Below are 12,834 nucleotides of genomic sequence, written 5' to 3'. Positions count from 1 at the left end.
GAATGAATGGTGAAAGACTGAATGATGGATGAAAGTATGATTACACATTGTGTAATCATGCACAAGTGTCATACAATTTGGCATTCACAAACGGTGCAAATCGGTAGTTTCAGCTGTTTTCGAATGCGAAATAGCCATCCAAGATGTATGAAAGACTTTGTACTCGCAAGCTGCAGGGTCCTCCTCAGAACAGTACTCTGCCCTGAGAGGTCCTGATTAAATCCCGAATGGTGGCCCTCCATGCACCATGCAGTGGGGCCCTTAAATTATGCCACTGCCTTGTGTTCTTACTTTTAGTACACCTGGGGGCGGAAACTACATGTCACAGAGAAGAAACCTGACACAGCCCCCAGCACTGCACAGGCATGCACAATACGCTGGAGCCCAATGTCTGAGTAGAATACCAGCAGGCACCCTGCACATGGGGTGCTACCAAATGACCTTTTTAACGTACTCGGGACAAATAGTGCTGCTGCCAGAAACAATTTGAAATCATATTGGATGTCTTCCTGGTCCAGGATGTCCAGTTCTTCATATTTGCCTGCCATGAGTCCGTGTGTTCAGGTGACTAAGGCATCCCAGGATACAGTGAAAACATCTGTGTCCCGGACACCATAGCACGAGAGATTCGTTCCACTGGCAGAGGTCTAGGTTTTTTTAATTTCTCGGTTGCAGAACAAAGCTGCTAATGGAGGGTGAGTTGCTCATTCTATTTTTTGCTGTTGGAAACTTAGGGCCACTTGTGACAAACAATTTGTTATTCACAAACGGTGCAAAACGGTAGTTTCAGCTGTTTTCGAATGCGAAATAGCCATCCAAGATGTATGAAAGACTTTGTAGTCGCAATTTTAGGTAATCTCAAAAATAGTGATTACCTAAAATTGCGACTACAAATAGAGAACCACAATTTGTGATTCCCTTAGCACATCCACCAAGCATTCTCTAAATGCAAACTTTGCACTCAGGAAAATGCTATTACCATTGACTCCAAGTCGATGGTAAACGTGTGCCAATTTCGAAAAATGCTCACAAATGTATTTGTCAGAGTGCCATGTAGCACAGTGTGTGATTTACTTGTCTGCATTCTTTTTTGGGGGGTGCTTCGAGGGGGCCATTGGCCCCTGGGCACCCTTGGCTTTGCATTACCTAATTTGCGATTACCAATTAGGTGCAGTGAACGACTGCACCTCTCTCCGTGTGCCTCACTTCCAAAACGGCGCTCTTGGAGGCACACTGACTATGAACCCGAGGACAATATCTTGCCTCTATGTGTGCATCAGTAATATGGCACAGCCACAAAGGGAAAGGATTCCTCACTTGCATGCAAATGAGGGCGCACACCCTTGGGATGGCACCAATGAACATTTATCACTGATGCCATCCATAGGACAGAACAGACCGTACAAGTGAAGTTGCCACCTTCTGTAATACTAAAGTGACCAGGGGCACAAAAATCTGGCACAAAAGCATGCTATACTTCACCATGTGTAATACGCAGGAGTGGCCCGTGCGGGTAAGAATGGTGGGACTGGGTGGGCAAATCTCAACAGACGACGAGGAGGGTAAATTAAATAAATAATTATTTTTCCCTCATTGTCGTCTGTAGAGACCTCCCCACCCCACCCACACTCTTGCCTGCATGGGCCACCGCTGGTAATACGGCCTCTGATTACTAACACATCAACAAGCTCTCCCAGGTCAACAATCAGATAGGAAATGGGTTTGGAGGACAGTAAACAGTCTTTTCCTAGAGTTATTCAGCTGTATACCAACTTCCTCAAACAAGCACCCATGGCTATGGCTTCGTTTCATTTATTGACGTCTTCACTCACACTTAGGTGAACACTGCTACTTCTTTGTGAAAGATTTTGTCTTTTCCTCGATCAGCAGGAGTAAGTCTAAAAACTTTACAGAACATGTAGGGATCCTCTTACAGGACATATATATATAAATATACACCCGTATTTGGAGTTCAGAGGATTAACCGGAAGTAGTACTACAAACGGCTATTGTTGTCCATGCTCGCCGTATCATTTATCAATGACCTCCTGGCCAGTGCCAGTAAGTGTGTTAAAAGAGTGTGATGGAGCGAGGTGATGAATAAAATTTTGTTCAAACTCACAAAGTTAAACTTTTATAACCAAAGTAACTGTATTAATAAGCATGTGTTGAAAACATTGACCAACTTGGTTTTAAAAATGCATACATTCAAGAAAACATGTGGGACTAATTTATATGCTCTATGTTGCAATTGCAAGTGTGTGAAAAATAATGAACTAACCTTGTCTATTGTCTTTGTCAGTATTAAATGCGGCTGTTTAATGTAGATTTTTCTAGTATTCATGACGGAAAATCTTAATTTTATTAAAGACACGGAGGCGAGTATTATGCTTTCTTATCTTGCTTTATTACACACAGCAGCCAAGATAAGTAAAAAACTACAGTTCCCAGAGGGCCAGAGGACAAACTGGGCCATGGGACTGAAAAAACGTGAGAATACATTAGCCAATCACAATGAACCTATCAGATAAAGACCCTAACTGACTGCGCAGCTTCCTCTTTTCGCTGGCGAGCAGATCAAGAATAGTCATTAAACAAAGGGAAAATGAATAAAATTAAGGATATAGCCAAAGTCCAGGAACATAAGTCTTGCATCAGGGGAATCCAAGGGAGAAGACCAAACAGGCGTCCAGGAGGAGGATCCGGGAGCATTGGAATCGGAGCACTTGCAGGAGAAGATCGAAGAAGGTGCAGAGTAGATCTTCTAAGATGAAGCCGGTGGCAAGGCTGGATTCGCTGAAGGGAGGGAGAACAAAAGTTAAGAAATGTTGCGGCGGGATAATACTCGCCTCCGTGTCTTTAATAAAATTAAGATTTTCCGTCATGAATACTAGAAAAATCTACATTTTATGGCAAGACCGGAGGCTCCTATTATGCTTGTTTAAAGCATATTAACAATATCAGAAGCCACAGTATGAACAGGTTTGCAATAGAACATGCGAAATATGCTGTCATTTGACCAGTCTGCTGATCTCAGAATGTCTTCCAGGCGAGAGCCAGACCAAAAGGCTGTAGAAGCCATGGCTCCCCTGGCCGAATGAGCCCCGAAAACGGAGACGTCAATTCCGGCAAGAGACATGACCCAACGGACCCAGCGGGCCAGAGTGGGAGAAGAGACAGGAAGATGGGGTTTAATAAAAGAAATAAGGAGTTGAGAATGAGAGGGCGTTCTGAGATCAGCAGTTCGGTGTTCGTACACTTTTAAACATTGTCCCACACACAGTTTAGGATGAGCTGGAAAATAAGGATAAAACACTGAATCCAAATTAGTCTTAGTACGTCTGCGTATCTGAAACAGTACACCTGAAGGAGAATATTGGCGAGCAGAAACATCTAGAGCCTTGACATCAGAAACTCTTTTAATAGAAACTAGACACAGTAACATAGTGAGTTTAGCAGATAGCATCTTTAGTGAAAGAACAGCATTGTCTGGCCAATCATTAAACAATTTAAATATCACTGTAACATCCCATAAAGAGGTATACTTAGCCAACGGAGGTTTCGCACAACGGACACCCTTGAGTAGACGACAAATCATAGGGTGAGCACCAACTGGTTTACCATCAATTTGGGAATGGTATAGGGAGATGGCAGAGCGATAGAGATTGATGGTGCGGTAAGCCTTACCGGCACTGGCCTGTGAACCAAGGAAATTAATTATGAAATACAGAGAGGCTGAAATGGGATCGAGGTCCCTTTCCAAACACCAGCTTGTCCAAAGAGACCAGGCGGATCTGTATGCTTTGGAGGTTCCCGGAGCCCAAGCTTGGTTGATAAAGAACGAAGCCTCTTGTGAAATGAGGACGTCAGAAGGGGAAGGCCGGAAACTTTCCAGGCCGAGAGTTGCAGGGAGGAATCGAGAATGAGATTGTGTTGATCGCCCTGAGGATTGAGAAGTAGGTCTCCGAAAGAGGGAAGAAGGACCGGGAAGTCCACTGCCATCTCGAGAAGAGTTGGAAACCAAACCTGGGCTTGCCAGAAGGGGGCAACTAGAACCAGGGACGAGGACTGGCGGCGAACCTGAGAAAGAACCCTGTTGATCATCAGAAAAGGAGGGAAGGCATAATGAAGATGACGAGACCAATCCTGCAGGAAAGCGTCTGTCGCCAAGGCCAGGGGATCCGGGCGCCAACTGTAAAACCGGGGCAATTGGGAATTGAGACGGGAAGCAAAAAGATCGATAGAGAAAGGGCCCCAAAGATGGGAAAGAGAGAGGAAAACGGATGGACAAAGCTTCCAATCGCTGGAATCTCGAAGAAATCTCGAGTGCCAATCCGCCACTCTGTTGAGATCTCCAGGGAGATACTCGGCGGTCAGAGAGAGATGATGGGCGAGGCAAAATTCCCATAGACTCTTTGCCAAGTCCGCCAGGGGTTTGGACCGTGTTCCGCCAAGATGGTTGATGTAGCGGACCGCAGAAACATTGTCCATGCGGAGGAGAATAGAACAGTGAATCCTGTTTTTGGAAAGGCTTTTGATCGCAAAGGAACCTGCAAGCATCTCTAAACAGTTGATGTGCAACTTTGACTCCTCTGCGGACCATGAACCTCCAGTCGAGATTGGTCCACACCGGGCGCCCCAGCCCGACAGGCTTGCATCTGATTCTAAGACTAGATCTGGGGCCGTGGCGAAGATAGTGCGCCCGTTCCACGCATCTAAATGGTCTATCCACCATTGAAGCTCGGTGCGGGACTCGGGGTCTAGAGCCACGAGATCTGAATATGCAAGGCCTTGACGAAGATGACGGATTTTTAGGCGCTGAAGAGCACGATAATGGAGAGGTCCTGGAAAGATGGCCTGAATGGAAGAAGAGAGAAGGCCGACAATCCGTGCCAGAGATCGGAGGGACAAAAGAGAGGACTGAAGAACAGATAAGATCTCCGCTTTGATCTTGGAAACCTTGGAAAGGGGAAGGCGAAGGGACGCTGCAGCAGAGTCCACCAGGAATCCCAAGAACTCCATGTTCTGAGAAGGAGTCAAAGACGACTTGTCTTTGTTGATGAGAAAACCCAGATCTAGGAGAAGGGACTGAGTTAAGAGAAGGTCGGAAAGGAGAGATTGTTTGTCCGAATTCATGAGAAGGATATCGTCCAGGTAAATAATTAGCCTTATGCCAAGAGATCGAAGATAGGCGACCACTGGTTTCAAAAGCTTTGTGAAACACCATGGCGCGGATGATAGTCCAAAGGGAAGAGAGGTGAAACAATAGTTGATACCTGACCACTGGAATTGAAGAAATTTCCAGTGAGAGTGATGGATGGGGACCGTGAGGTATGCGTCTTGAAGGTCCAGACGGACCATCCAATCGTTGGGACGAAGAGTGTCCCTCAAATGTAAAATGGTCTCCATTTTGAAATGGCGGTAAACCACAAACTGATTGAACCATTTCAGATTGATGACCGTGCGGAGCTTCTTGTTTTTCTTCTGAACAAGAAAAATGGAGCTTAGAAAGCCTGAGGAGTCGAAGGGAAAAACTTGAATTGCTCTTTTGAGGAGAAGAGTCTCGATCTCGTTTGAAATTTGAGATGCCATCAGAGTTGAAAAAACGAGAGGGGGGGGAAGAGAAGTTTGGACGGGAGGAGAAAGGAACTCTATCAGGTAGCCTTGTACCGTGCTTAAGACCCACGGATCTGAACTGAGTGTGCACCATTTTTGAAGAAACAGTTTTAAGCGACCCCCCACAGGAGGGGAAGAAGAAAGGCTTACCTTGTTGGTTGGAGTTTTGACGATAATTTCGTTGGCCTCTGCCTTTGAATCCGCGGCCACGTTGGGGATAGAATTGAGGCTTGTAGTCCTGGTTGTTGTTGGACGAACCTCTGGAGCCTTGGTTGTAGGGACGGCCGGAAGAGCGACCCCTGCCTCTGCCGGCCCGTCCAAAAATTCGAGGGGCGAAGACCTTCTTTACTGTTTGCTGGGCTTTGTCCAAAGAAGCAAACGTAGAAACAAATCTACTAAGGTCACGAACCAGAGAATCTCCAAAGAGGAGACCATTCGCCTTGGGGCCAGGATCCATGGGAGCCAGATTGGAAAGTTTAGGATCCAATTTGATTAAGAGACCTTTACGGCGCTCATGAGTGATAGCGGAATTGGCATTTCCTAGAAGGCAGAAGGCGCGTTGGGCCCACATGGAAACATCATCTGCAGAAAGTTCAGAACCTTCTAAGCGGGCAGCTTCCGCTAGATCAAAGATACGGGCGAGAGGGCCCACAACATCCAAAAGTTTGTCCTGGCAAGTGGTCCAAGCTTTATCCACCCCTCTGCGGGGGTCCTTGCCGAACTTGGAGAAGAAGGTGAGGAGAGGTTGGTCGATGGAAGGGACCATCGTAATTTTGTCTGGAAGAGAAGGTTTGGGACATTCGGATTTAAGTCTGGCTCTTACCGGTGCTTCCAAAGGGAGACGCAGCCTGGCAGAGATATACTCTCCCACATGGTGAGAAGGGAACCATTCGGTGGAATTAGGATGACGAATAGTGGAGGGATCAAACATGGGTAAACCCTCAGAATCAAAAACAGGCTCAAAAGAAAAAGAATCCAATTTGGGGGATTTTGCAGGGGGGGGGGGGGAAGGGTCAGTAGTATCAAACAGGTCAAAATATTGGTCAGCGTCATCGAAATTAGCATCATCATCATCGTCATCAGTGTCCAATATAGTGGAAATTACCAATTTTCTCTTAGGAGACTCTGCATGTTTCTCTTTTTGTTTGCGTTTACCCTCGGAGCCAACAAACCCCTCCTTAGAAGGAGGCCTGGGAGGAACAGAGTCCTCAGTCAAATGCGAGGAAGACTCGCTAATCAAAGACGCTTTTTTAGGGGCACGAGATTGAGCAGAGAATTCCACTTTTTTCTTTCTGCTTTCCCCCGCAGACTGGGCCAACATTTTGGACATGATGCTTAACATCGAATTTTCCATGTTTTTTGACATTCTCTTCATAGAGACTTCTACAGCAGATTCCACTGAATTATTAATAAATTTATTTAAATCCCTTTTAAAAGAATGTGATTCCTGGGAAGGGATTTCCTCTGAGGAACTATCACGTTCCATGATGCAGCTGTCAAGAGAGCCAAAAATAACACCCAGGAGGTAGGAGAGGGTTAATGGACAGGGCGGGGGCGTGTACAAGCTGTGGGCTGGGCAGAGCGTGAAGCGACGTCTTCACACGGAGCTCCAAAAGCACGGAGGCTGGAGAACAAAGCGGAGCAGCAGGCACCCACAGAACGGTGACCGGAGGGAAAGAAAGCCCAGAAAGAGGTCAGAAGGCGCGCGAAGACGCGCGCGCTGAGACGCTACCAACAGCGTCTGAAAACGGGGGGGGGAAGGGGGGAGCGAGCACGAAGCGCCGGAGCTTTGAGAAGAAACGCGCGAACAGCGCGAAAGAAGTAGCGCGAGGTCGCGCTAAACAGGCACAAATGAAATATAATACAAGCGGTCACAGTAAATGCATACAAAGCATAAAAAGTACTGAGAGCAAAGATAAAGGCACTTATCTGACTGCGAGCAGCAAGAAAAGAGGAAGCTGCGCAGTCAGTTAGGGTCTTTATCTGATAGGTTCATTGTGATTGGCTAATGTATTCTCACGTTTTTTCAGTCCCATGGCCCAGTTTGTCCCCTGGCCCTCTGGGAACTGTAGTTTTTTACTTATCTTGGCTGCTGTGTGTAATAAAGCAAGATAAGAAAGCATAATAGGAGCCTCCGGTCTTGCCATAAAATTAATGGCATGTGCTTATTTGTATGCTTATGTTATGTTATGTCTTTTCTGTGGCAAAAGCTTGTGAAGATTCCTTGTGGCCTAAAAGAAGAAGGTAGATATAAATGCTGCTCTGTGTGCTCAGCTAAGTAACATAAATTAATGGGTTAATAATTAGCAAAGGGGTGGGTGACAGAATGGGTCTCAATTCTTAAATTAATTAATGTTTTGTGTTTGTTTAAATAATAGTTTCCGAGAGAGGCCTTAGGCCTGCAAAAAGATGGCGTTTCGAATCCTGTTCAGAAAGGAGCCTTGCACAGAATTGGAAACTTTTACCATGTCGACAATTTTGTCAGAAAAATACAGTTTAATAAGTTGTGCTAAACGTGCTCCTGGAGAGAAGGATTCAAAGACAGGAAGCGGCAAGATTGCCAAGGCAAGGACGTCATGAACTGTAGCTCGAGTGAAATGTTACATTTTCGAGGGAGCGAAATGACACGAAGGCAAAGAACAATAGGGCTAAAGAAGAGCCTGTTCTTGGTTTGAAAATAGTGATGACACAATATGGTCTGACATAAGACAGCCAATGAGAACTCTGGATGACAAAGAAACATGTACAATTTTGAGAAGATTAGCTAGTTAGAAAGGTATAAAACTTGGCACCATGGGCAAGAGGGGATCTTCTTCTTGTTTCCCGATTCCTGAAGGGCGTGACGTGCTATTGGACTCTTTGGCACACGTAAGGACAACAGTCTTTAGAGATTATTCTTTCTAGGTGAAGCAAGTTTAGACAGGGTGTTAACATTTAGGGAATGGAAACTTTATTTTGCTTTAATTCATGCTGATTGATTTGCCTTTGAAGTGTCAGTCTAATGAATCTTATCCTTAATAAAATGTTGCTTTCATTTTGCTAATAAACAAAGATTCTTCATTAAATGCTCTTTCTTTGAATAATGAAGTTAATAAAAATTAGATTTGAAATGACAAGCTGGTCTTGTTTATTCATGGTTTAGTTACCATTAGTTAATCTGTCGCCTTAAGTGACTTAATTAAATGACATATGTTTAAATCCATGGTAAGAAATGATAAACTGCAGTTGTATATAAATTTGTAAAAAGTTTGTGAATAGATCTGATTAATTAGGTCACATGATTCAGTCGCTCAAAAATTGTCTCGTTAGTTTATGGGCCTTAGTAAGTAATTCATGAATAATGGTGTGTATTGTGGAGATAAGTAGCGTTGGTGAGACAGTTTTTCATTAGGAGTGCTGGATCAAATGTCAATACTGCACAGCTTCTGCCACTTTATATTCTAGCCAATGCAGACAAACCCAAGGCAAAACATACTGCACTCATATCAGGTGTTGGCAGCCTGTATGCATACATGATATACATTGCTACACATTACCTTTGTGCAGATTGTAAGTGGTACTTTACCTGGGTTTTTCTGACATTTTTAAGCACTTGAAATTATCTTCTAAGCGCTCGAAGTTCTGCATGTGGATGTGTTACTTCCAGTTTTCTCTAACTGCGCAGACGTGGTAATCCTTCAATGCATTTCAGCACTCACTCTGTGGTTTTGAATGCAAATCCTATTATTTTAACTAAGGGTGCCATGGAGCAATAACTATTTTAAAATTCTCTCAGATCAAAAAATCCCATAGGTAGTGCACTAGATAGGAAGGGCTGAGCCCTAGGTCGTAAATAACATTTTCTTAGACTAAATAACTTTTGCAAAGTTCAGTGTTCCACAGAGTCTGACAAAAGACAGGTCTTACTTCCACTCTTACCTTGCTAGACATTACTATTTTGGACGTGTAGTTATATATATTATTGTAGCAGTTAATGTGCAAACCCTGCGCCAACGTGTCAAAGATTGTTGATTGAACCAATGTCTCTCTCTGGCTTTGAGCTGCCTCCCTTTCAAAAGAGTGCCAGTCGACAAATATCAGCCCAAGAATAGTGGTGCTCCATATGCAAAGTGCAGCACTTTAAGGGTATTACTTAGTAGTAAGTAATTCATGATTAATAGTGAGTATTGTGGAGATAAGTAGCGTTGGTGAGACAGTTTTTCATTAGGAGCGCTGGATCAATTACTTGGTAGCAGAGTTACGGTTACTATGGTAACTGACATGTTACATGGTAATTACATAAGATACATGTCTAAAACACGTTAAGTTTGTTCAGTTGTTACATGTAGTCGAAAGGTTTTTTCCAGCAGTGTGAAAATTCCTAGTTATATTGGCCAGTGCAGAGTAGTGTGACAAGTGAGAAAATTCCTAGTTATATTGGCCAGTGCAGAGTAGTGTGACAAGTGAAGTTACACAGTGCATTTGTTCTGTTTCAAAATAGTGGTATTGTCTCATATCACAAGTGTTGTGGATGTACAGCACAAGTTTAGGGATTTTAGGTGTGTTAGGTAGAATATATAGTGAGGATTGTCTATGAAATTGTAGCTTTTGAGTATAGGGACACCTGTCCTGTTTTAAAACTCACTGTGAAAAGAGTAATAGAATTTATCCAAGCTTGAGTGAAGGGTAAGGAAGCGTCGTCTATTCTTACTGGCGAGCGAGGATTTTATTGGTGGTTTAAAGACCTACCGAAATTTCATGTATGAATACTTAGGGATTATTTTCGTATGATTGTGTGTATTAGAAGGGTAGGGCAAGGTTACTTGCTTTATCAATGAATTTAAAAATGTTGTGAAAATAGCGTTGTCTATTTCATGCAAAAGAACACTTGAACGATTGCGAAAGCTATCGCTTTATTTTAGTGAAACAGACAAATGGTTTTCTTTTTGTGGAGTTACTAACTGATTTCTATTGAAAGTTTTGTAAAATATGGCGCTGTGAAAATATTTTGTAAAGGAGGTGTCAGTGTTAGAGCAGAGCGAGGACAGTGAAGCTGCAGTGGCAGAATACGTCACTGGGGTCGCGCTGTGATTGGCTAACATACGTCACAGTATTTGCGCACTGATTGGCTCATGTGACTAGGTAGGCTTGGAGCTGATTGGTTCATCCTGAAATTCAGTAATTCTATTGGCTGCGCAGAATAGTGACATAACTTAACCTGATTGGCTTGTTGGTGAGTTTCGCTCACGGATTGGCTAGTGTAGCGGAACAACAAGGAAATATTTACGATCTTTTTCAAAGTGAGCGGAATTATTTAAAAACGTGGATTATTATTACAAATAAGAGGAAAAGAAGCTTTCATGGTTTCCGAAATTGAAAAATATATTTAAAAATGACAACAAAATTGAAATGCGAGGTGGAAGATTACTTCATAAGTACAAAACACCTGCAACATATATGTTAGGTGAATATGGTTATCATACTTGTCTTTGGATGGAGAATTGGATGGAATATACCAAAAATGATGGTGTATTGGCATGGCCGGAAGATGGGTCATTTAACATTAAGGTGTTGAAAAACTTGAGAGAAAAAATGATGACTCTTGTACCAAAACCTAGACCTACACAATTTGAGGCTTTAGCTGAATGGGAAGATGAGATGTTTGAATTAGAACGAGAAAACAAAAGTGTAACAAGAGGCACTAGATTAGACATTAACAGAGAAACTCATGAAGACAGAATGCGTCGTTGGAGACGTGCAGATATGTGTGATGGTTTGTACCCAGTGGGATTTAGTGAGGTAACTGGTCAAAAGAATACTGAAAAGAAAAATAATATTGGTGAAGATAGTGAATTAGAAGATTCGGTTTTAGAAGAGATTTATATCACAAAATCAAAACCACCACCTTATCAACCAGTTTTTTCATGGTCTTCCCCAAGAATTCCTCCAGGAACTTCTCCAAGTGCTCCTCCTAGGGAAATTAATGATGAGACTCCACCTAGATTAAATCAGAATAATGCTAAATTTCCTGAGAGAGTAGAAACAAGAACTAATTCTATTACATCTGGAAGAAATAGAAATTATGTTGAAACTCCTGTTGAGAGAAATGGAATCCAAAGAAATGTAATGGGAACAGAAAGATGTGGGGATATACCAAATGCCTCAGAATATTTCCGATCAAAAGATGAATTAATACAACAGTTAACTAAAAGCATGGAAGCAGTAACAGTACCAGTACCAATTGGACCTGTTCTTCCAGTCTTTGATCAAAGGGAAATTAGACATTCAGCTCTGACTGTTTCCTTGAATGCAGGAATTCAGAAAGTGGCTGAAAAATGTTATTCAGATTTAACAGAAATTCACCGAAAGAAAATGATGCCTGATATAACTTTTAATCAAAGTTTGTCAAATGATCAAACTCCATCTGTTGCAGGATCTGATTCTGGAACTCCAGAAAAGAGTATAAATAAAATAGATTTCATGCAGACTCCACAGACCCCAGAATTTAAATTACTTGATGTCGCAAAATTGAAGGCGGATTTGGAGGAACTGATTATTGGCACAATTGGACCTGTCAGATTAAAGCTATATCAAGATGATTAATTATTGTTTATTTGTAAAAGTATACAATGGAAAACGAAAACTAAGTATAATCAATTAGAGGAAATGGCTGCTGAATTAGAAATAGATTTGAGTAGACAGAAAAATTTGCAGAAACATTACAGAGTGGATTTCTCTGAAAAAGATATTGTAAATATGAACACCACAGGAAGAATAATTCCTATAAAAGAATTAATAGTGTTTCTAAAAAGATTAGGTGAATTAAGTAAATGGAGAATGAAATGGAAAAAGAAAAGAGAGGAAGACACAATAGAAAGAGGGGAAATAGCAAATGAGTTTCCTATGAGAGAAATAGCTGGTGGAGGGTATGTACATGTTCCATGGACAAGACAGGATATTTTACTGTTTACAAATGATTTTCCTCGTTTAAGAGAAAAACCTGTAGAATGGTATCGCCAGGTAGACAGATTTGTTAAGGTTTCAAAAGTTCTGTGGATTGATCTTGATGGATTCTTTGACATTGTTGTTACATCGGATCTTTGGACAGAATGTAACGTTTCTATAGATTGGCCCAAAGAAGAATCTGCTCGAGATAAAGTAACAGGTGCACCTTCACCTGATGTTATAAATCTGTATGATAAGGTGATTGTGTGGCTGAAAAACAAGATTCCCCCAAAA

General features: G+C 42.5%; 1 protein-coding gene across 1 annotated transcript in view; it reads right to left on the bottom strand.

Annotated features, from left to right (window-relative positions):
* LOC147724650 (uncharacterized) overlaps positions 1-7,102 on the bottom strand; it is a 42,412-nt gene extending 35,310 nt beyond the window's left edge. Inside the window, exon 1 of the mRNA XM_086918076.1 lies at positions 5,767-7,102. Within this exon, the coding sequence (XP_086774202.1) occupies positions 5,767-7,102 (1,336 nt within the window). The remainder of the gene's footprint in view (positions 1-5,766) is intronic.
* Between the last annotated feature and the right edge of the window lie 5,732 nt (positions 7,103-12,834).

Source organism: Lissotriton vulgaris, chromosome 4_1 (assembly GCF_964263255.1).
Source record: "Lissotriton vulgaris chromosome 4_1, aLisVul1.2, whole genome shotgun sequence".
In the NCBI taxonomy this organism is placed as follows: domain Eukaryota; kingdom Metazoa; phylum Chordata; class Amphibia; order Caudata; family Salamandridae; genus Lissotriton; species Lissotriton vulgaris.
This window is presented reverse-complemented; position numbering and strand designations above follow the sequence as displayed.